Genomic DNA, 24,680 nt, shown 5'->3' with positions numbered 1-24,680 from the left:
AGGTGTAAGAGGCTAGCTAGAGTTGTTCTTTTGGACAATAGTGTTTCTGTTGGCCGAAGGTCAAGTGCTGGTTGGTTGGTCTCTTCCCTGTGGTGGTAGAATGTAGCCTAAGGAAGTTCAGCCCATTAAAACACACAGAGGAGCTATCAGACATGGGCTTTGTCTTTTAGAGTAATGCTTGAATTAACTCTGACTTAAATGACTAATCACTATTAAACTGTCTAAAACTCTATTTATGTAGGCTATGTAACTGCACTGAAGAAACTACAAAGGAAGGTAGCTCCACAAATAAGTCTTGTTATAACTGAATACCACTGATTTTGTGGTCCTGCATGACAGTGTTAACATCAAGTAGCTGACTTGGGTTCTGGGTGATTAATTCCATTAGGTGTGCCAATCTATCAAACATGTTTCACACCACATGTAGTTCCTATCGACAGTGAAAGTTGCATGAATAAGTCATCAGGTTATGTGATTGAGCAGCCACTGCTGTTCTCAGCAAAATAGTTGCTGCAGTGTCTTTTGGGAGTGCAGTGACTTTTGAGTCCCAGGTGTGCTAAGTGTCCCAATTCCACTGGGCCTGCAGGGGACAAGAAGCCACAACTAACACATCCAGCCACACGCTGGTGGACAAAGGGCTTTGTGGGTAGCAGTTAGCACCTGTACACGCTCTGGCAAGACTTCATGTAATGTGAACATCAAGTAAAGGGAAGTGTATTCAGGAATTTGAGTGCTTATTTCGTTCTTTTATTTCTCCTTTCATGTTGTGTGTGTGTGTGTATATCATGGTCTATAGTCTACTACTATTCTGAATTGGTCATGTTTTATTGTAATATCACTACATCCCTGTCTCTTATGCATCATGTCACACACTGATCCACTGCTGTTATTGTGTGTTTTCAGGAGAGAGCGTAGGGTAGCCATGCTGACGTTGGCCAGTAAGCTGAAGAGGGACGAGGGGGTGAAGACTGGCAGGGCCCCTGGGGGCCCCTCCGACTCCTCTCACAGGGTCTCTATCAGGGACCGGCTGCTCATCAAAGGTACAACACACATGACCTTCTCTAAATGAATCTATCCGTCTCCCCCAGTTAGTCTTTTCACACTACTAGCATCTGGGTGAACCTAATGCTCTTCTCATGAATTTCAAAGAATTTCAATCTGTCCATCTCTCTTTCTCTCTTTTCATACTGTCTTTATTTCTTTACATTTTGATCCCTATATTCCTGTTGCTCACTCTTCTGTATAGTCTCACCATCCCGTTCCCTTAATCGTCTGTCCTAGACCAATCTCCTCTAATTTTATTCCTCCACACTCCATGTTCTGTTTCAAGCTCTGTAGTTCTGCTTTCTTTAAAAATCCATTCAAATTCAAGGTCAGAGAAAGAGAATGGATGTCTTTCTGTTCACAATCACTTTGGATGTTCATTCCTCAGTCTCTTCTCCATGATTCCTCCAAGTATTGTTTTTTTTCTTTGAGTTACATTAATGGCTTTTATTCTTTTTGTTAATTTCCTGTGTTGGTCAGGTCAAGACAAATTCCCCCTCAAGGGCAGAAAAAGTTGTTAAATTATGTCTGTCATTTGAGTTGTCTGTTTATGTTTTTGATGCTCTTAGCCTACACAGTGCAGAGCCGATACCGTGCCAGGTCACATTTTACCACTTCCTCTTTAGAGTTTCCTGAATAGCTAGCTAGAGTCAAACATCTCTGGTTGTGCCTATCTGTCTAGTGATTGAGGAGGTGGGCTTTGAACGTTAGCAGAACAGGAACACTGTCCGGATGTAGCGTCGTCATCAGCTCCTCTAGACTCCCTGACAGATTCACGTGTCCTCCCTCCTCTTTCTCCACCTCCCTCTGTCCTTGTCCGTAGCTATTACTGTTTTGTATCCTACCACTGGGGCATAATGTCCCAAGTTTATCCTCTTTTAATCATTCACCCTAACATCCACTGAAGGCAGTTTGCCACAAAGTACACAGTCCGATACTCCCTCTGAGATCTGAGGGAGGGAACATGCTTTTCTTGCTGTAACGGTGTGGAGCTGAAACTGCACAAGTCCAATGCATTGTATTGGTTGAAATAGCCCAGTACCCGTTGATAATACATATGCAGTACAGACTGTCTATTCACGATTGTGTCATGATTTATTGTTTTAATATTGCTTGCACAGCACTGTATCGAAGCTCCTAAGCTGTACCTAGAGCAAGATAAGTTACTCCTCACATCAGCACTGATGGAGATAGTAAGGAAAGGGGAACACAAAAGAGTAACCCCTTCTCTCCCCACAGGACTCCCTAGTGAGGTTACACTTACTGTACAGTCATCTGAGCTGACCCTTGTATTTATTTACTTTTTTGCACTGTCTCTATGCACATTCTCAGGGCCCTACACACACACTGACACTCCAACACACATACAAGCACTTACTCCATCATTTTCTCACACACATATAATATACACATGAACTCAGCAAAAAAAGAAACAGCCCTTTTTCAGGACCCTGTCTTTCAAAGATAATTCGTAAAAATCCAAATAACTTCACAGATCTTCATTGTAAAGGGTTTAAACACTGTTTCCCATACTTGTTCAATGAGCCATAAACAATTAATGAACATGCACCTGTGGAACGGTTGTTAAGACACTAACAGCTTACAGACGATAGGCAATTAAGGTCACAGTTATGAAAACTTAGGACACTGAAGAGGCCTTTCTACCGACTCAGAAAAACACCAAAAGAAAAATGCTTAGGGTCCCTGCTCATCTGCGTGAATGTGCCGTAGGCATGCTGCAAGGAGGCATGAGGACTGCAGATGTGGCCAGGGCAAGAAATTGCAATGTCTGAACTGTGACACGCCTAATAGGCTGACCACACCGCTCGCGTTGCAAAATAAATGTAGAAATCTGTTATTCAATTATTGCACCCACACCGCTCGCCAACGAGTGTCTGCGTTGCCAAGGGCTAAAATAGAAATCAGTTCTATTTCTGACGCAGATCGCGCTGCAAGTCCTGCCTCTCCCATCTCCTCATTGGTTTATAGAAGCAGGTGCCCACTTGCCATCTCCTCATTGGTTATACCCACGTGTGTGACTGAAAGACGAACGAGGTCAGTGGCAGTAATGCACCTAATTTATGAAAGTTGCCAATCGCAATATAAAGTCAAGAGAAGAAAAGGCCTGGAAGGAAGAGAGATGATTAGAAACGATTCGGTTGACCGTTTTATGTGTGGATGAATTGGCGGAGTAGAGGACCTTGTGCATTTCAGGTAAAATAACAACTCAATGTTTATATCCCAGGACAAATTAGCTAGCAACAGCAAGCTAGCCAAATAGGACAAATTAGCTAGCAAATGATAGCTAACTAGCTAAAGTGCCATAAATGTTTAATGCTTTTCGACTTGTCCCCAAATTAATGTAATTGGTTCAGAGTTTTGTTTTGATATTTTAACCTGTGTGTCGTGATTGCGTTTGGTGTGGGGGGACAAAATACATTTATGCACGATGGCGCAGGATGGTGCACACGCGCAGCCGGTTTGGGTTCCGTGTAAGACAGCGCCACAGGGAGACAGGATGGACAGCTGATCGTCCTCGCAGTGGCAGACCACGTGTAACAACACCTGCACAGGATCGGTACTTCCGAACATCACACCTGCGGGACAGGTACAGGATGGCAACAACAACTGCCCGAGTTACACCAGGAACGCACAATCCGTCCCTCAGTGCTCAGACTTTCCGCAATAGGCTGAGAGAGGCTGGACTGAGGGCTTGTAGGCCTGTTGTAAGGCAGGTCCTCGCCAGACATTACCGGCAACAACGTCGCCTATGGGCACAAACCCACCGTCGTTGTGTGTGTGACTTCCTGCAAGACAGGAATGTCAGTGTTCTGCCATTGCCAGCGAAGAGCCCGGATCTCAATCCCATTGGGCATGTTTGGGACTTGTTGGGTCGGAGGGTGAGGGAGGGCTAGGGCCATTCCTCCAAGAAATGTCCAGAAACTTGCAGGTGCCTTGGTGGAAGAGTGGGGTAACATCTCACAGCAAGAACCGGCAAATCTGGTGCAGTCCATGAGGAGGAGATGCACTGCAGTACTTAATGCAGCTGGTGGCCACACCAGATACTGACTGTTACTTTTGACGTTAACCCCCCTTTGTTCAGGGACACAATATTCCATTTCTGTTAGTCACGTCTGTGGAACTTGTTCAGTTTATGTCTCAGTTGTTGAACCTTGTTATGATCATACAAATATTTACACGTTAAGTTTGCTGAAAATAAATGCAGTTGACAGTGAGAAGGACATTTCTTTTTTTGCTGAGTTTACATTTATACTCTACTTTTCATACAATCATCATATACACTGCTGCTACTCTTTTATCATACAGTATATCCTGATGCCTAGTCACCTCACCCCTGTACTGTACATCTCCCTCATCACTCCAGTGTCCCTGCCCATTGTAAATATGGTACTGGAACTGACCCTGTATATACTTACTTGTGTTCTTATTTTTATTGCTTGTGTTTTTTTTCTTTTTCCTAATGTTTAGTGCTATATTGATTACTGTATTTTTGGATTCGGAGTTTGCAAGAAAGGCATTTCACTGTACTTGTGCACGTGACATTAAAACTTGAAACTATAGACAACCTGACTGTGGTACAAATGATTTGCTGAACCGTCTGCAGGTTTATCAATCATATTGTCTTTATTTTGATTAATTTACAACCTGATTTATGAGATCAATAATTACTGTGTAGCTACCATTTCATAATATTTGTTTCAGTCACACATTCAGCCTATGAATGATGAGGTAACTTTTTTCCATGGGTGTTTTGGGCATCTCCTCTAGTAAGTTTGTAGCATTCCAAAAACACAGGGCTGAGAGAGAAGGGAAGGGAGCGTGGGATATGATGTGTTGTTCCCTTAGGATTTGGTGCACACCACTGACTGCGCTCTCCTAGCTACCCACGCAATCAGGATTCTTAGTTTTAGTTTGACGACTCTCTCTCTCTCTCTCTCTCTCTCATATTGCAGAAGTTGCAGAACTTGAAGCCAACCTTCCTAGTAAGTGTATGCAGTGCAACATAAAATAAGTTGCAGATTCATGTGAATGTGTTTGATGTTCCCATGGCTCATTAGTAACTGAAGAGGCAGTTGCAGGCAGCGGTGGATGGCTCGGCTGTAGTGCTCCTGTCTGAACACCAGGGGGAGATTAAGAGCCACTGGAAAATGGATGATGATCATAGACCAGTTACTTCTTACTTCTATAGCCAAATACAGTACTCCATTGATATATATACACTACCGGTCAAATGTTTTAGAACATCTATTCAAGGGTTTTTCTTTATTTTGACTATTTTCTACATTGTAGAATAATAGTGAAGACATCAAAACTATGAAATAACACATGGAATTATGTAGTAACCAAAATAGTGTTAAACAAATGAAAGTATATTTGAGATTCTTCAAATAGCCATCCTTTGCCTGATGACATCTTTGCACACTCTTGGCGTTCTCTCTCAACCAGCTTCTGGTTACTACATGATTCCATGTGTTATTTGATAGTTTTGATGTCTTCACTATTATTCTACAATGAAGAAAAACCCTTGAATGAGTAGGTGTTCTAAAACTTTTGACCGGTACTGTATTAGCATAGAGATAACACAGATAGTGTAGACCTAGATTTATAATGTACACATAGTTATCTTAATCTATTTGAATCTATGTACATTTCCCAGAAAATATCAATTCAACTGTAAATGTTGGCTAATAACAACTGAGAGATGCCCTTATCCTCTCTCACCTCCTCCCCACCTTAGGTACGTGTAAAGCCAGCTTCCCTGATGAGAACAAGCTACATCACTTTCAGCTGGCTGTCTCTCCAGGTAAGACCCCACCATCTCACTAATAGCCAACCTGTGTGTATGTAGACCTACATAAATAACAATTGTTATTAACACAAGTGTGCAGTGAGCTAGTTACTAGGATAGTAAGGTATGATGACAGTCTGGAAGCTGTTTATAATCCCTTCAGTCAACCTTTAGAAGTAGGCTTTTAATAAGTGGCAGCGCTTAAGTAATTGTATTCTCCAAACCGTTGACCTCTGAGAGTTAAACTGGATCAGGGAGGTCAGAGGTCAGGAGGTCAAGTCTAAGAGGGACTACATCAGCGATTTCTCTAATTACTGCAGTGCTTATAAAGGGCATAAACTCCACGCCAGCTGAGTATCACACTGATAAAAATTAAAATCATGTGCTGTACTTATCTGACTTGTAGCTCACACCAATGACAAGCTGTACTAGTACAAACGTATTATTGAGTATTCTATAGTCCCCTATTGAGAACTGCTCTCCAGGCAAAAGTTCTGCTCCTCAGGAAGTTAATTGAGAGTCCTGGATCACGTCTGTGACAGCGCGTCCTGTTCTAGTCTAAGTGGTTGTTCCCTGTATTTAAATGCAGGCTGTCTCCAGCAGGATGGCAGGCAGGCAGCCATCATTATTCCCCAGGCAGGTCCTATCTTAGAGCGCTGCCTAGTGCATACCTGTCCTGTATACTGTAGTCTGAAGACGTACTGTTACTGGAGCAGCCTGGAATTATTCATGCCTTAGGAGACTTTGTTCTCCTAACTCTCTCTGTGTGTGTGTGTGCCTGCTTGCTTGTGTGAATTTCATCACGCACTCACCCACCCTTCTCCAGGTATGTGCACCTCATTTCTTCTCTTGCTAAATGAGCTCAGTTCCTTCCTTTAGCCTTCATAAAGTGCAGTATCAGCAGATTCTCTGATACTGCACTGTTGGTTGTCACCATTAAAGCAGTGTTATTCCGGGGTATTCAAAGACAGCCTGTTTGGTGGTCACAGAGGGCAGTGTGATTTAGTTGGGGAGTGAGTAGTGGGAACTGGAGACAGGATAGCTGTTGTTCTCCCTCTGTGGAGCCAGGAGACTTGGCTAGCAGCTGCCCCATGCGTTTAGCCTGCCCTGTCCAGGTTCAGGAGGATCAGCACAGAAACATGCATGTATAATGCAGTGCAATTGTAATGTTTTGCCACACAACATCTGCTGCATTTTTTTTCTCAGACGTATTTTTTTGTTGTTTTTTTAAGAGAGCCTTTACAATTTTGTAATATCTCCGTGGCCGCAGGGCTCCTGTAATGCTCAACTCTGTTTGAGAGCTTGATCTAGCATGGAGATAGTTCAGTTGGTGAAATGAGATGCTATCCACTATTTTAGAACCAAGCTCCTCAATACCTTGCATGGGTTGGAACATTGAGGTGCCTCCATAGTCCCTGTTCGAGGGGTGATTTAACAATTACCCTCATGCTGTACTTTGGTACGATAAGCTCCAAAATGTCCCTCAGCTGGCAGGCCCGCACTCCTCGAGGTTGATTCTTTTTAAATTCACAGTCTGTGTCAGTGCCTCAGCACGATGGAGAGGACCGCCCAGCCCCAGCAGTTGATTCTTTTTAAATTCACATCCTGTGGGAATGATACTGGTGATTTAATTGCGGAATCACCCGTAGATAAATTATCCTTCGAGTTTCTACTACACAGGTGATGTTGGCAAAACCCACAGGTTCTCCCGGCTCGAATTAAAATACCAAGAGAATGTCATGAGTTTGGATGTGGTGTGTTTAGGAGCCACCTCTCTATCTTTCTGCAGTGCTGTCAGCCAGTCACTCTCGAAAGGAGGCATATTTTATTTGCTGAGCAGTCATTTTAGTGTGCGTGTCTGTTTGTGCACGGGTACTCTCTGAGCCCTGTTAACGCTGAGTCAAGTGTATTCTCTCCTCTTGAGCCTGCTATTGTATTAACTTACTAAAGGCATGACTCCCCTGCTCTGGAGTTGACCTCTAAGGACCGGTAGAGAGGTGAGTGACTGTCTGGGAGTCTCAGCCTCAAAATTACAGTGCCTAATGAAAGTATTCAGACCCTTTGACTTTTTCCAATATTTTGTTAGGTTACAGCCTTATTCTACAATTTCAGAAATTCCCTCAAGCTACACACAATACCCCATAATGACAAAGCAAAAACAGGGTTTTAGACATTTTTGCTAATTTATAAAAAATGGAAATATCACATTTACATAAGTATTCAGACCCTTTACGCAGTACTTTGTTGAAGCACCTTTGACAGCGATTACAGCCTTGAGTCTTCTTGGGTATGACACTACAAGCTTGGCACACCTGTATTTGGGGAGTTTCTCCCATTCTTCTCTGCAGATCCTCTCAAGCTCTGTCAGGTTGGATGGGGAGCGTTGCTGCACATCTGTTTTCAGGTCTTTAGAGATGTTTGATCAGGTTCAAGTCCGTGGCTCTGGCTGGGCCACTCAAGGATAATCAGAGACTTGTCCTGAAGCCACTCCTGCGTTGTCTTGGCTGTATGCTTAAGGTTATTGTCCTGTTGGAAGGTGAAACTTTGCCCCAGTCTGAGGTCCTGAGCGCTCTGGAGCAGGTTTTCATTAAGTATGTCTCTGTACTTTGCTCTGTTCATCTTTGCCTCCCAGTCCCTGCCGCAGAAAAACATCCCCACAGCATGATGCTGCCACCATCATGCTTCTCCATAGGAATGGTGTCAGGTTTCTTCCAGACGTGATGCTTAGCATTCAGGCCAAAGAGTTCAATCTTGGTTTCATCAGACCAGAGAATCTTGTTTCTCATGGTCTGAGAGTCTTTAGGTGCCTTTTGGCAAACTCCAAGCGGGCTGTCATGAGGAGGGGCTTTTGTCTGGCCACTCTACCATAAAGGCCTGATTGGTGGAGTGCTGCAGAGATGGTTGTCCTTCTGGAAGGTTCTCCCAGCTCCACATAGGAACTCTGGAAATGTGTCAGTGACCATCAGGTTCTTGGTCACCTCCCTGACCAAGGCCCTTCTCCTCTGATTGCACATTTTCTAGGAAGAATCTTGGTGGTTCTTCCATTTAAGAATGATGGAGACCACTGTGCTCTTGGGGACCTTCAATTCTGCAGAAATGTTTTGGTACCCTTCCCCAGATCTGTGCTTCGACACAATCTTGTTTCGGAGCTCTACAAACAATTCCTTTGACTTCATGGCTTGGTTTTTGCTCTGACATGCACTGTCAGCTGTGGGACCTTATATAGACAGGTGTATGTGCCTTTCCAAATCATTTCCAATCAGTTGAATTTACTACAGGTGGACTCCAATCAAGTAGTAGAAACTTCTCAAGGATGATCAATGGAAACAGGATGCATCGGAGGTCAATTTGAGTCTCATAGCAAAGGGTCTGAATACTTTTTATTTTTATTATTAATACACCATCCCTACATTTGCATCTCTTTAAAAAAAAATCTGTTCGCTTTTCATTATGGGGTATTGTGTGTAGATTGCTGAGTTTGTATATAATTTAATCTATTTTAGAATAAGGCAGTAACGTAACAAAGTGAACGGTCAGAATGCTTTCCGAAGGAGATATAGATATATATTTTTTATATATATATATATATATATATATATATATTAATCAATTAATTAATTAATTAATTAATTAGAAAACCCTTTTGCAATTGTTAGCACAGCTGAAAACTTGTGCTGGATATCATAAGGTGAATGCACCAATTTGTAAGTCGCTCTGGATAAGAGCGTCTGCTAAATGACTTAAATGTAAATGTAAAGAAGCAATAAAACCAGCTTCGGACACCAGTCTCAACGTCAACAGTGAAGAGGCGACTTCGGGATGCTGGCCTTCTAGGCAGAGTGTCTGTGTTCTTTTTCCCATCTTAATCTTTTTCTTTTTATTGGCCAGTCTGAGATATGGCTTTTTCTTTGCAACTCTGCCTAGAAGGCCAGCATCCCGGAGTCGCCTCTTCACTGTTGACGTTGAGACTGGTGTTTTGTGGGCACTATTTCATGAAGCTGCCAGTTGAGGACTTGTGAGGCGTCTGTTTCTCAAACTAGACACTCTAATGTACTTGTCCTCTTGCTCAGCAGTGCACCGGGGCCTCCCACTCTTTCTATTCTGGTTAGAGCCAGTTTGCGCTGTTCTGTGACGGGAGTAGTACACAGCGTTGTATGAGATCTTCAGTTTCTTGGCAATTTCTTGCATGGAATAGCCTTCATTTTTCAGAACAAGTATCGACTGACGAGTTAACTTCTTGTGGGACGGTAGCGTCCCACCTGGTCAACATCCGGTGAAATTGCAGAGCGCGAAATTCAAATTACAGAAATATAAATATTTAACATCCATGAAAATACAAGTATTATACATCAAAATAAAGCTTAACTTCTTGTTAATGCAACTGCTGTGTCAGATTTCAAAAAGGCTTTACGGCGAAAGCACACCATGCGATTTTCTAAGGACAGCGCCCCGCATACAAAAGCATGAAAAACATTTTTCAATCAGGCAGGTGCGACACGAAAGTCAGAAATAGCGATATAATAAATGCCTTACCTTTGAAGACCTTCTGTTGGCACTCCAAAAGGTCCCAGTTACATCACAAATGGTCCTTTTTGTTCGATAAAGTCCTTCTTTATATCCATAAAAACTCAGTTTAGCTGGTGCGCTTCATTCAATAATCCACCGGTTTCCCTCCTTCAAAATTAATCCCAAACATTACCAATAAACTTATCCAAACAAGTCAAACAATGTTTATAATCAAACCTCAGGTACCCTAATACGTAAATAAATGATAACATTTAAGACGGAGAATAGTATGTTCATTACCGGAGATAAATAAGACGCGCTTTCACCCACGCGCATGGAAACACTACAGCCAAAATGGGAGCCACTTAGGAAAACGACAACTTCTAGCTCATTTTTCAAAAACCAGCCTGAAACTTTTTTAAAGAGTGTTGACATCTAGTGGAAGCCATGGGAACTGCAATCTGAGAGGACTTCGCCTCATAATAAACATGAAAGCCATTGGAAACAGTGGTAGGCTGATTTCTTTGGGGGGGGGATGGTTTGTCCTCGGGGTTTCGCCTGCCATATCAGTTCTGTTCTACTCAGACATTATTTTAACAATTTTAGAAACTTAGAGTTTTCTATCCAAATCTTTGAATTATATGCATATCCTAGCTTCTGGGCCTGAGTAACAGGCAGTTTACTTTGGGCCCGCTTTTCATCTGGATGTGAACATACTGCCCCCTACCCAAGAGAGGTATGTCTTTGTTTCTGGCCATTTTGAGCCTGTAATCGAACCCACAGGTGCTGATGCTCCAGATACTCAACTAGTCTAAAGAAGGCCAGTTTTATTGCTTCTTTAATTAGGACAACAGTTTTCAGCTGTGCTAACATAATTGCAAAAGGTTTTTCTAATGATCAATTAGCCTTTTAAAATGATAAACTTGAATTAGCTAACACAACGTGCCATTGGAACATAGGAGTGATGGTTGCTGATAATGGGGCTCTGTACGCCTATGTAGATATTCCATTAATAATCAGCTTTTTCCAGCTACAATAGTAATTTACAACATTAACAATGTCTACACTGTATTTCTGATCAATTTGGTGTTATTTTAATGGACAAAATATGTACTTTTCTTTCAAAAACAAGGACATTTCTAAGTGACCCCAAACTTTTGAACGGTAGTGTACTTACCACACCTTCATCATCTAATTGGACTTTCCTCTATACGTCCCTGCTTGTGGTTTAAATTACTCTATCATAACATTTTGTCTATCATATCTAGTGCGGTCATACTTAGTGGTGTGTTGCTTAGGGTACTGTCCTAAGTTGATAACTACATGATAAGTCTACAGCTGTAAGGCACCAGCTTCGGACAGTCTACAGGGATGACCTATGGACAGTGGTGTAAACTACATAAGTGAAAATACTTTAAAGTACTACTTAACCTCTCTGGGCCAGTGGGACGTTTGCGTCCCACCCTATTCAACAGCCAGTGGAATCGCGTGGCGCGAAATACAAATACCTCAAATGCTTTAACTTCAATTTCTCAAACATATGACTATTTTACACCATTTGAAAGATAAGACTCTCGTTAATCCAACCACGTTGTCCGATTTCAAAAAGGCTTTACAGCGAAAGCAAAACATTAGATTATGTCAGGAGAGTACCCTGCCAAAAATAATCACACAGCCATTTTCAAAGCAAGCATATGTCACAAAAACCACAGCTAAATGCAGCACTAACCTTTGATCTTCATCAGATGACACTCCTAGGACATTATGTTATACAATACATGCATGTTTTGTTCAATCAAGTTCATATTTATATCAAAAACCAGCTTTTACATTAGCATGTGATGTTCAGAATTAGCATACCCACCGCAAACATCCGGTGAATTTACTAAATTACTCATGATAAACATTGACAAAATACATAATTATTTTAAGAATTATAGATACAGAACTCCTTTATGCAAACGCTATGTCAGATTTTAAAATAGCTTTTCGGCGAAAGCACATTTTGCAATATTCTGAGTACATAGCTCAGCCATCACGGCTAGCTAATTTGACACCCACCAAGTTTGGGACAACCTAAACTCAGAATTACTATTAGAAAAATTTGATTATCTTTGCTGTTCTTCATCAGAATGCACTCCCAGGACTTCTACTTCAACAACAAATGTTGTTTTGGTTCCAAATAATCCATAGTTATATTCAAATACCTCCGTTTTGTTCGTGCGTTCAGGTCACTATCCGAAGGGTAACGCGCGAGCGCATTTCGTGACAAAAAAATGCAAAATATTCCATTTACGTACTTAGAAGCATGTCAAACGCTGTTTAAAATCAATTTTTATGCTATTTTTCTCGTAAAATAGCGATAATATTCCAACCGGACAACGTTGTATTCATTCAAAGAGGGAAAGAAAAAAATGGCGAAGTCTCGTGGATGCGCATCTCCAGTGTCACTGTCCCCAGGCAGGCCACTTACAAACTCTGCTGCTGTACTTTGCCCAGAGACAGGAGATGTGTCATTCCGCTTTCTAAAGGCTTTAGAGAGCCAATGGAAGCCTTAGAAAGTGTCACGTAACAGCACAGATGCTGTAATTTCGAGAGAGATGCAACAGAAGGACAACAACTTGTCAGACAGGGCACTTCCTGCATGGAATCTTCTCAGGTTTTGGCCTGCCATATGAGTTCTGTTATACTCACAGACACCATTTCAAACAGTTTTAGAAACTTTAGAGTCTTTTCTATCCAAATCTACTAATTATATTCATATTCTCGTTACTGGGCAAGAGTAGTAACCAGTTTAAATCGGGTACGTTTTTTTATCCGGCCGTGAAAATACTGCCCCCTAGCCCCAACGGGTTAAGTTTTTTGTGGTATCTGTACTTTACTATTTATATTTTTGCCAACTTTTACTTCACTACATTCCTAAAGAAAATGATATACCTTTTACTCCATACATTTTCCCTGATACCCAAAAGTACTTGTTACATTTTGACAGGAAAATGGTCCATTTCACGCACTTATCAAGAGAACATCCCTGGTCATCTGCCTTTGATCTTGTGGACTCACTAAGCACATGCATTGTTCATAAATTATGTCAGGTTTTCCTAATATAAGGAATCTGAAATTATTCATACTTTTACTTTTGATACTTAAGTATATTTAAAACCAAATACTTTTAGACTTTTACTCAAGTAGTATTTTACTGGGGGATTTTACTTGAGTATTTTTCTATTAATTTATCTTTACTTCTACACCAACAACCATGAACCAAAGAGAAAAAAAAAAGAGAAAAAAAGACAGAAGAAAACAACAATGCCCCCCCAAAAATAAAAATACGAAGGACATCAAGGACAACTGTATATGTTTGTGTGCATGTCTGGCACTTATGTGTGTGTTCTTGTATGCGTTTATTTGAATGAGCGGGGGGGTGTGTGTGTGCACAAACACCTGCACGGCATCAGCCTCAGGCAAACCGGCATTAGCTGTAAAAACACTGCCCCTCAGTGTCATTCAAACATACCTTTTATTATGTTTTATTTTGACTTTAATTTTGACTTATCTTTGACCATCATTATCTCCCGCACAGCAACTCCACTCCCACTTTTCCCCAATTCCACATCCCAACCCTCAGCTTCCCTCAGCCCTTCCCACTTATCTCTGCTGGCCACCCTCTTCGGATTTCTATGCATCACATATCTTTCAACTATGCTGTGATGTTTAACGTACAATTTCAATCTATCGAATAGAATACACAGATTGCGAGTTGAAGATAGTAAAAGTAATTAAGAATATTAGTAACTGACTGACCCAGTCTCTCCAGATCTCTTAACAGTACTATTTCTAGGGTCAATTTTAGATCAATGCTATGCATTTTCAGCCATTCCTGAACCTGAGACCAGAAACAGGCTACCTGAGGGCAATACCAAAATAAATTGTCTATTGATTCTGTATCCTCACAACAAAATCTGCAGAGCTTCGATGATTTTATGCCCCAAATATTCAAGATTTTGTTGGTGTCAAGAATTCTATATAATAATTTTAGCTGAAAAGCATGAAGTCTTGAATCTTGCATTGTTTTATATATCAACTCATACACCCTGTTCCATGAAATCGGTTCATCAAAAATGTATTTTGTCTGGTTTAGTGTCCCAGATAAAGCGAAATATTTTTTTCTCATATGATTTGAAAATGAATTATCAGGGGTAGGCAGCGCCATAAGGAAGTGAGTAAACTGAGATATGACTAAGGAGTTAATCAAGGCAGTGGATCTTTATTTTTTAAAGATCTAATATGTAATATTGTATACTTATCATTAATTAGGTTTTAGTCCATAGAGTACAGAAAACTTATCTAGATCTTCAATGAGACATTGCGTTGTGACCCCCCCCCAACCCCTCTTTTACACTACTGCTACTCTCTCTGTTTATCATATATGCACTGTCACTAACTATACATTCATGTACATACTACCTCAATTGGCCCGACCAACCAGTGCTCCTTCCTGCACATTGGCTAACCGGGCTATCTGCATTGTGTCCTGCCAACCCCTCTTTACGCTACTGCTACTCTCTGTTCATCATATATGCATAGTCACTTTAACCATATCTACATTTACATACTACCTCAATCAGCCTGACTAACTGGTGCCTGTATATAGCCTCTCTACTGTTATAGCCTCGCTACTGTATAAAGCCTCGCTAATGTTATTTTTCACTGTCTTTTTACTGTTGTTTTTATTTCTTTACTTACCTATTGTTCACATAATACTTTTTTTGCACAATTGGTTAGACCCTGTAAGTAAGCATTTCACTGTAAGGACTACACCTGTTGTATTCGGCACACGTGACAAATAAACTTTGATTTGATCTAGCTTGCGGACTTAATATAGAACTTGAGTCATCGGCACACATGGACACCTTTGTTTTTAAGCCTTGGATTTCTAATCCTCTGTTGTTATTGGATCTGATTTTAATGGCTAGCATTTCGATGGCCATAATGAATAGATATGGTGACAGCAGACACCCTTGTTTAACTCCTCTTGACAATTCAAATCTCTCTGAGAAGTAGCCGTTATTTACTATTTTATACCTGGGGTTGCTATACATACTTATTTTATCAAATGCCTTTACAAAATCTGCTATAAATACCAGGCCTGGCTTCTTAAATGTTTCTCGATGTTCTATTATTTCTAGTAGTTGTCGTATATTATCTCCAATGTATCGTCCTTTCTGATCAGGAAGAACAATACCTGATTAAAACCCTTTTAATTCTGAGTGCTATGCATTTCGCTAGTATTTTTGCATCACAACATTAAAGTGTAAGGGGCCTCCAGTTTTTTAGATAGACTGGGTCTTTTATATTTGCCATCTGGGTGTTTTAATAATGGAGAAATCAGACCTACCTGACAGACTACCATTTCTATAGGAGTAGTTAAAACAATCTAACAATGGAGCTTTTAGTATCAAAAAATCAAAAAAGGCTTGATATACCACTACCGGTATGCCATCAAGCCCTGGGATTTTTCCAGACTGAAAGAATAGCCTCAAATTCTTCCTCTGTAATTTGGCCTTCTCACTGATCTTTCTGTAGATTTGTTAATTTTCAATTTTTTTATATTATTTTGAAAGAATTCCTTACCGTGATCTTCATTCAGTGGGAGAGGATGAGACGGAAAAGAGAACATCTGCCTAAAATATTTAGCTTCGTCTTTTAAAATATCATTTGGAGAGTCATAGATGACTCTGTCTTCAGCAATGAGTTTCTGCAAATTATTTTTGTTAGCATTCCTGTATTGGAGATTCGGGAAGAATTTTGTTAATTTTTCTCCATATTATATCCAGTTTGCTTTATTTTTGTAATAGATTACATTAGATTGTTCTTGAATAAATTCCTCAAGTTCTTTTTGTTTTTCCTCTAACTTATTTTGCATCTCTGTAGTATTGTTTTTATTGCTATCTACCTGTACTATTAGTTCATGGATTTCCTTTGTTAGTCTTGTCTCTTTTTAGCCAGAAACTGCTTTTTTATTATTGATGAATATTGAATTGAATGGCATCTGAAGGTACATTTTAAAGGTATCCCAAACAATAAGGGAATTTACTGAACTTATATTATACTGGAAAATATTCAGTTCTAAATTATTTTATCTTAGTTAAAAAATATGTTCTCCTCCAGTAAACTTTGATTACATTTCCAATATCCCCATCCACGTGGACAATCTGAGTTATGTGAATGCCAATTAGATGATGATCCGATCGCATTCTGTTTCCTATTAAAACTTTTTTAACCTTTGATGCAAGAGAGATAGAGACAAAGTAGGCAAGACGACTAGCTTGATTAAGTCTCCTCCATGTGTATCTCACTAGGTTGGGATTTTTTAGTGTCCAAATATCCACTATTTCTAATGTGTCCATAATATTTGTGATTTCCTTAAGGGCACAGTGATAATAGTTTGTAGAGTGATTACCTTTACGGCCCACTTAACACCTGTGTTATAGTCTCCTACCATAATGATTTGATCATTTGTGCCTGTAAATTCAACAAATTGGTATAAATGTTTTCGAAGAAGTATGGATCATCCTGATTTAGACCATATAGATTAATGAGACAAATCTCTTTTTCGTCCACTTTCATATTAAAAAAGATCCACCTTTCTTGCGAATCATCATTCCTGACTATTTGCACATTCAGATCGAAATTTTTGTTAATTCATATCATCACACCTTTTGAGTTCCTTTGTCCATGACAGAGAATTATTTCACCACCCCATTCCTTTTTCCACACAACTTCATCTAAGGATGTAGAGTGAGTTTCCTGTAAACAGTATATGTTATATTCCTTTTCTTTTAGCCACAGAAAGACTGATCTTTTTTTATAATCTGCTAAACCTTTATAATTATAACTGGCTATACTTATTTTATCCCTTTATCCCTTACCATAACTAGATACTATTCTCAGTCTAAATTGACCATAATTAGTGCTTGTAAAGTTATTGCCATCAGAGGTATTATGATGGTCAAAATTAGAGCTTTCAAATGTCTGATATTTAGAATTCAAGAAATAGGTTCTAGCAATATTTGTTTGAATCCCCTGCCTGTTTGCCTGTGAGCCAATGCCACAGATGTTAGAAAATGAAGACATGATATTATGTGTGTAGTAAATCTGAGTATGATATTGGATGTGATTTAGTGAGAGTGTGTACAATGTCTGTATAAGAGTACAACTATAATGTGTGCTGTCCAAATAAATAACTCCGCCAATTTGCATGGTTGAGTGTCTGTGTGTGTAACATGTAGTGCGTATAGCCTTAATATTTATGATGATAATTGTAATTCATATCGTATCACTGTCATAGTTGCATCATAATTACCTTTAACATAATTGAAAACACATCCCAACATTTCCATAGCATTTGATGTTTCACATGATCATGAAAGAGACCTTGCGTTACTCTAGAGACGGCTTCACTACAGTACAAATGTATTCCGTTTAATGTTATTATTCCCCAATGCCACTATTCTGATATCTTCCCCTTGCTTGTTGTAAACATATATAAACTTGTAGACAAATACATAAAAAAGAGACAAACATATTCAATTATAAAACATTTCTCAACAATAGAGAGAGGGCAAGAAGAGAAGTGAGAGAAGAGAGCGAGATCAGGGGTGTGTGTGTAAGTCCGTATGTGTAAGCGAGTATGTAATTGAGTACGTGTGTGTTGATATCCACTTCATAGTGTTCAGATATTTTTACAGTTCTATTTGTTAAAGGCATGTGTGTTAACATCAGAAGAGTGTTTTGGAGATTCCCTTCCACGTGGTGCAATCTGAGTGACTACTACCTCATCTGTCGCTGTTATCAAGGGCAATTTGACTTGTTAGGTTTCTAACCTTCTGACTATTCCTGGCATTGGCACTGGTACCAAAGGGGACAACTATCCTACCGATTTATTCCGCATTGTTTTCCTACCGGAACACATGTTTAGAGCATTTTACTATTTGCATTGTAGTTGAGACTACGCATGGCTACGAATGATTATTGTTACCATTTTTGGGGGGGGCAGGTGGAAAGTGTGGGACACCTCAGTGATATCTTTTACGACCAGTGTGGGACACCTCTGTGATATCTCAATATATATTCCAAGGTTATCCCCGTCGAGGGGCTTGTCCGTCCCTTTCTGTTCTCGTGGGGGAAGTTTACAACTTGATTTGTTTTTTGATCGGGTGGCCTCGTACAGTGTTGCACGTAGCCACGACCCACCCACTGGCCTCGAGGCTCATCATGGAGCTGGGCTAGTATTCCCCCCTTTTTGTCTCGGGACACCCCCACCAGCGGTTGGTGTTGGTATCCAAGGCACAAACAAAAATATTGTGCACTTTGTACAAGTTGTCAGCAGCTGCGTTGTTCGTAGATTGGCTGTAACCGTTCAACCAAATCTCCTGGTGTTTGTGCTTCAAAATGCTCACTGACTATCATGGCCCGCATTTTCCACAGCGCCCACGTGTGGGAACCGTTTCAGTAACTGTGAACTGAGACGAGGATATCTTTCGGCGATATCGCACAGTGTTATACCAGTTGGAGTTACCGGGTCAGTGGCGGGACTGAAGCAGTTCGTTTCATACAAAAATAAAGCAAACTGGATAGAATATGGAGAAAAATGAACATTATAATTATTACTTACCCTACATTACTCATCTCATATGTATATACTGTACGCTATACCATCTACTGCATCTTGCCATCTTGATGTAATGTATCACTAGCCACTTTAAACAATGCCACTTAATATGTTTTCATACCCTACATTACTCATCTCATACAGTGGGGGGAAAAAGTATTTGATCCCCTGCTGATTTTGTACGTTTGCCCACTTACAAAGAAATGATCAGTCTATAATTTCAATGGTAGGTTTATATGAACAGTGAGAGACAGAATAACAACAAAAAAATCCAGAAACACGCATGTCAAAAATGTTATAAAATGATTTGCATTTTAATGAGGGAAATAAGTATTTGACCCCTCTGCAAAACATGACTTAGTACTTGGTGGCAAATCCCATGTTGGCAATCACAGAGGTCAGACGTTTCTTGTAGTTGGCCACCAGGTTTGCACACATCTCAGGAGGGATTTTGTCCCACTCCTCTTTGCAGATCTTCTCCAAGTCATTAAGGTTTCGAGGCTGACGTTTGCCAACTCGAACCTTCAGCTCCCTCCACAGATTTTCTATGGGATTAAGGTCTGGAGACTGGCTAGGCCACTCCAGGACCTTAATGTGCTTCTTCTTGACTACTCCTTTGTTGCCTTGGCTGTGTGTTTTGGGTCATTGTCATGCTGGAATACCCATCCACGACCCATTTTCAATGCCCTGTCTGAGGGAAGGAGGTTCTCACCCAGGATTTGACAGTACATGGCCCCGTCAAATGATGCGGTGAAGTTGTCCTGTCCCCTTAGCAGAAAAACACCCCCAAAGCATAATGTTTCCACCTCCATTTTTGACGGTGGAGATGGTGTTCTTGGGGTCATAGGCAGCATTCTTCCTCCTCCAAACACGGCGAGTTGAGTTGATGCCAAAGAGCTCCATTTTGGTCTCATCTGATCTGACCACAACACTTTCACCAGTTGTCCTCTGACTCATTCAGATGTTCATTGGCAAACTTCAGACGAGCATGTATATGTATTCTTGAGCAGGGGGACCTTGCGGGCGCTGCAGGATTTCAGTCCTTCACGGTGTAGTGTGTTACCAATTGTTTTCTTGGTGACAATGGTACCAGCTGCCTTGAGATCATTGACAAGATACTCCCGTGTAGTTCTGGGCTGATTCCTCACCGTTCTCATGATCATTGCAACCCCACGAGGTGAGATCTTGCATGGAGCCACAGGCCGAGGGAGATTGACAGTTCTTTTGTGTTTCTTCCATTTGCGAATAATCACACCAACTGTTGTCACCTTCTCACCAAGCTGCTTGGCGATGGTCTTGTAGCCCATTCCAGCCTTGTGTAGGTCTACAATCTTGTCCCTGACATCCTTGGAGAGCTCTTTGGTCTTGGCCATGGTGGAGAGTTTGGAATCTGATTGATTGCTTTTGTGGACAGGTGTCTTTTATACAGGTAACAAACTGAGATTAGGAGCACTCCCTTTAAGAGTGTGCTCCTAATCTCAGCTCGTTACCTGTATAAAAGACACCTGGGAGCCAGAAATCTTTCTGGTTGAGAGGGGGTCAAATACTTATTTCCCTCATTAAAATGCAAATCATTTTATAACATTTTTGACATGCGTTTTCTGGATATTTTTGTTGTTATTCTGTCTCTCACTGTTCAAATAAACCTACCATTAATTATAGACTGATCCTTTCTTTATCAGTGGGCAAACATACAAAATCAGCAGGGGATCAAATACTTTTTCCCCCCACTGTAGCGACCAGGTTGATTGTAGTGGTAGTCTTTTCGCTGGCAATGTTCTTTATAGTTATTTTGGCCTCGGTGGTTATTGGTATCGTGGTTATGCGGTAGATACCATTGTTGTGCGTCATCACTCAACGCTCCTATCCCTGATGCCGCACTCTAACTGGAGTGCTCCTGCTCAATATTGAAAACCGAGATGTCAGGGCTCTTAGCGCGGCTCACTTTTGATGCCTCAAAAGCTGTTCTCGTAAGCTCTCTGAGTTCTGAGATTGACAAACCAACGTGGGCTGTAGGGCCCAAGTAGTTAATAAGTTGGGATACATGTTAGACAGAAACATTTGTTTGAATGTTAATATCTCTTCCATTCCTGTTTCAGTGAGTAGGCCAAAGTTTTCAATGCCGTGGCAAGTTTTGCGTAGCTGTTTTGCACGTGTTGCTGTTGTAGACAGATTAACCTTGTCACGTGTCTTTTCGACATTTGTTTCAACAGATAAAGCATGTCAGTACCCGTTGCGTTCGGGTAGCCGTCAAAGGCGTCCTCCATGTCTGCTAAGAACGTCTGTGTCGTTTGGCTTCCCTGGAACGGGGTTAAAGGTGCAGAAGTTTTTGATGAGTTTGTCAAGGCGTTCCACACTAAGAGCGCTTTGGCTTTGTTGGTGAGGAGGCGCCATATTACTCGGTGCCGAATGGCCAAGAGGAAAAGACTAAGGAACACCTGAGAGAGGTAAAGTCTGAAACCTGTCGTCTTCACTCCTTTGTGTACCGAGCTCAGTTTGCAAGCTTTGTTTGGTAGTCACACTGTAGCGCGTGACTGTTCTGGAGTTCCTCCAGGTGGTACCTAAGGGTGGTATTCTGCTGCATAGCAGAGTCCACTTTGGAGCTTAGAGTGCTTATTTTAGACACGTGAGTGTCACACTTGCTCCGTTCGGCCACATACTTAATTGTCATGGTTTACAGGTAGAAGTCTTGAGTGCGGAGGGAGAGATTCAGTAATGAGATTTCATCTGCTTGCTTAGAGATCATTTTGTCTGTATTCCTCACCTGGGTTCTCCCATCATTCATTTGGTCAGCGACTTCAAGGAGTTCCGCTGTTTTGTCATCCAACTTGTTCATTAAATGATCTTTTGTCTGCAGCAATTTGGACTAGAACAATGTTGCTTTGAGTGTTCATCAAAACTGCAAGCATGTTATCACGTTGCGCGCCCCTGTTTGCAGCTAACTTGTCCGATTTATCTATTTTGGTGTGGATTTCGTCGTATTTATATTTGGCTAAATCGAGTTGTTCCTGTAGAAGACAATTTTGTTCCTGTGGAAGATGATTTTGTTCAAGAGTTTGTCGTCAAGTTTTTTTCATTTCTTTTAATTGTTCCATTCTCAAACGCAGTTCCTCGGCAAGCAGTATCTTTTCAGCTTTTGTCATTCGTTTCCTGGTTCTCTCCACCTGTCCCTTCATCTCAAGCATTTTTAGCTCGTGCTTATGCTGTGCACCGCGGTACTGGATTGATGTCAATCTCTGCTGACGACCATACTTCAGGGCTAAACTGGAGAGAACCTTTACAAGGCCTGAGCCTGATGGTTTATTTTGGATGGCGTTATTCGCATATTTTTTCACATTTTTTGCTTATGGCATTGTGATCTAACATTCTCAGCCCTTTGGCATAGCTTGGGTTTATATCGCAACTGAGTTCAGTGATCAATCTGTCCATGGCAGAGGGTTCAGTTATTAGCGGGGAAATGGGGGCCAGCCCCTCTGATAGCTTGATTATAAAAAATGTTTTGTAAGTTTGGATTTTGACTCGTTGGAAGCTGCAAAACGATTTAAATATGTGTATAGACGTTAATGACTCATCAATACTGGATCAGTAATGTGGGAGTTGGACTTCAATGAACTTGCAAATGGAATTGATTTAGCAATGTTAATGATTAATCATACCTGTATAGGCTATCTGGGAATTAAACTTTAATTAACCTGAAAGCGTCGCTGTATCTAGGTTAAGATTGACAAGTTTAAAATGTTTCATTAGTTGGAACAAATTAATTGGATCCTTAGCTGAATGATCAACCTGGTAAAAAGGTTTGTTTGGCAATTTAACTTCCTCGTTAAATCGAATGAGACAACGATATCCAATCAGTTGAGATTGGTACGATATTATAAAGTCTAACCAGTTACATGTGTGAGAACTCTTTGCCCCACAAGGGGTCTCTTACCCCTGAAAGCTGAAATCACACGGGATTCCAGCAAAGGCGGGACTTCCGTCGCCCAAAGCGTGGGATTTCCGCTGTAAACAAAGGCGAATGGCTTCTCTCTGTTCGTTAGCTAAGATTCTAATGCAAAGCTAGTCGTTCTTGTACAATTTTTAATTCAAGAACAAAAGGGTCCCCTTCAATTCGGGAATGGGGGTTTACTAACGACGTCTCACGTTCAACCCAATCTGCGTTTCTTGCTAGCAATGTTACGGAACAAAGAAATACTCGCTGTATCTACTCACACTCATGAAGCGAGAGAGAGAGAGACAGCTAATACTTCGCTTCGGACAAACAAATATATCTTCTCAAATTTCCTTAATAGGCTGGCCATTATGTCCTAGCTCTGGAAATGAATAATTACCCTGCACACTTTGACCCTTTGTCAGGTATACATCACCGGAGTCAATCTCTCCCTGCTATCTGGAAGAAACTCTCACACTCAACGACAATCCTGCCTACTGCTCTTTTGGTGTATAATGTAATTTGCTATGCAATTCCCATAGACTGAATTAAACTGTAAGGCCTAATTGTGTATTAGATTCCTCGCACGGGGTTCCTCGCACGGGGCTCCAGTATGTCGTGACTTGACTTTAACATTAATCTGAAGACAGTTCGTTGATGAGATAAATAACAATGTTTAATTGTTACCCAATTTAAATTAATCATGTAACAATTAACTCATTAAGATCTGGCGCACCATGAGACCGGTTCTTTAAAGAGTTATCATCTCCTGAATTAAACACTAAAAGATCTTAACCTATCGCATCTATAAACAGTCAACTTATTAATCATAACCTCATCATATCATCATTCTGGGGTGGCAGGTAGCCTAGTGGTTAGAGCGTTGGACTAGTAACTGAAAGATTGCAAGATCGAATCCACAAGCTGACAAGGTAAAAAATCTGTTGTTCTGCCCCTGTTGTTCTGCCCACTGTTCCTAGGCTGTCATTGAGAATAAGAATTTGTTCTTAACTGACCTGCCTAGTTAAATGTAAAAAAGTCGTAACCTCCTTGCATCTGCAAGACCCAAGCCTTACTTATGATTCAGTATAAAACAAATTGGTTTAATTATTTATTTACTAGCTAATTAAATGGTAACACAGGATAAACACACACTTATTACGATAACAACAGGTCCCTAGCACACTGACACAACATGGCTGCTTGTTACAAAAGAAATGGAGGGGGGGCAGAGAGGGACAGAGACACTTAACATTGGTACATTTAGAAACTACTCTCACTTATAGTAATTATATACTTTGCACACAAACTGCCAACCTCTTTGAGTAAGAAACTAATGTATTTATGGGAAATGTCTTGGTTCGCCGGCTCTCTCTTGGTGGACAGGGCTGGCTTGGAAAGGGAGTTGGGACTTTTCGCTGCATACTTGTAAGGCTTTGATTGTCCAAAAAGGTTCCGACAAGTGTCATACTGTTGTCCGGGTATCCTGTGACTTGTCGTGTAGTCCTGAACCGAACTGCAGAGTTTTTATTTTCCTTCCATTTGCTCCTGAAGATGCTTCTTTGAAGATGGGCTTGCCAGACGCTTTGATGGTTCCCAGTAGGGTGATGAGAGAGGCGTAATACGATGGTTTGAGCAGAGTAGTAGGTTGGTTCTACTTAAATTCTCTTACGTAAGTACTTTACTTAGGACAGCTAATCAGCTGTACCAGTGAT

The 24,680-nt window shown here is 40.8% G+C and overlaps 1 protein-coding gene across 2 annotated transcripts in view; it reads left to right on the top strand.

Annotated features, from left to right (window-relative positions):
• The window catches only part of ube2f (ubiquitin-conjugating enzyme E2F (putative)), an 88,439-nt gene that overhangs the window by 6,385 nt on the left and 57,374 nt on the right, over positions 1–24,680 (top strand). For both annotated transcript variants that reach the window (NM_001173966.1, XM_014173423.2), the window contains 3 exon segments: positions 904–1,040; positions 5,019–5,048; positions 5,804–5,869. In NM_001173966.1, coding sequence (NP_001167437.1) covers positions 923–1,040; positions 5,019–5,048; positions 5,804–5,869 — 214 coding nt within the window. In that variant the 5' untranslated portion in view covers positions 904–922.

The sequence above is a fragment of the Salmo salar genome, chromosome ssa25 (assembly GCF_905237065.1).
Source record: "Salmo salar chromosome ssa25, Ssal_v3.1, whole genome shotgun sequence".
Taxonomy (NCBI): Eukaryota; Metazoa; Chordata; class Actinopteri; order Salmoniformes; family Salmonidae; genus Salmo; species Salmo salar.
This window is presented reverse-complemented; position numbering and strand designations above follow the sequence as displayed.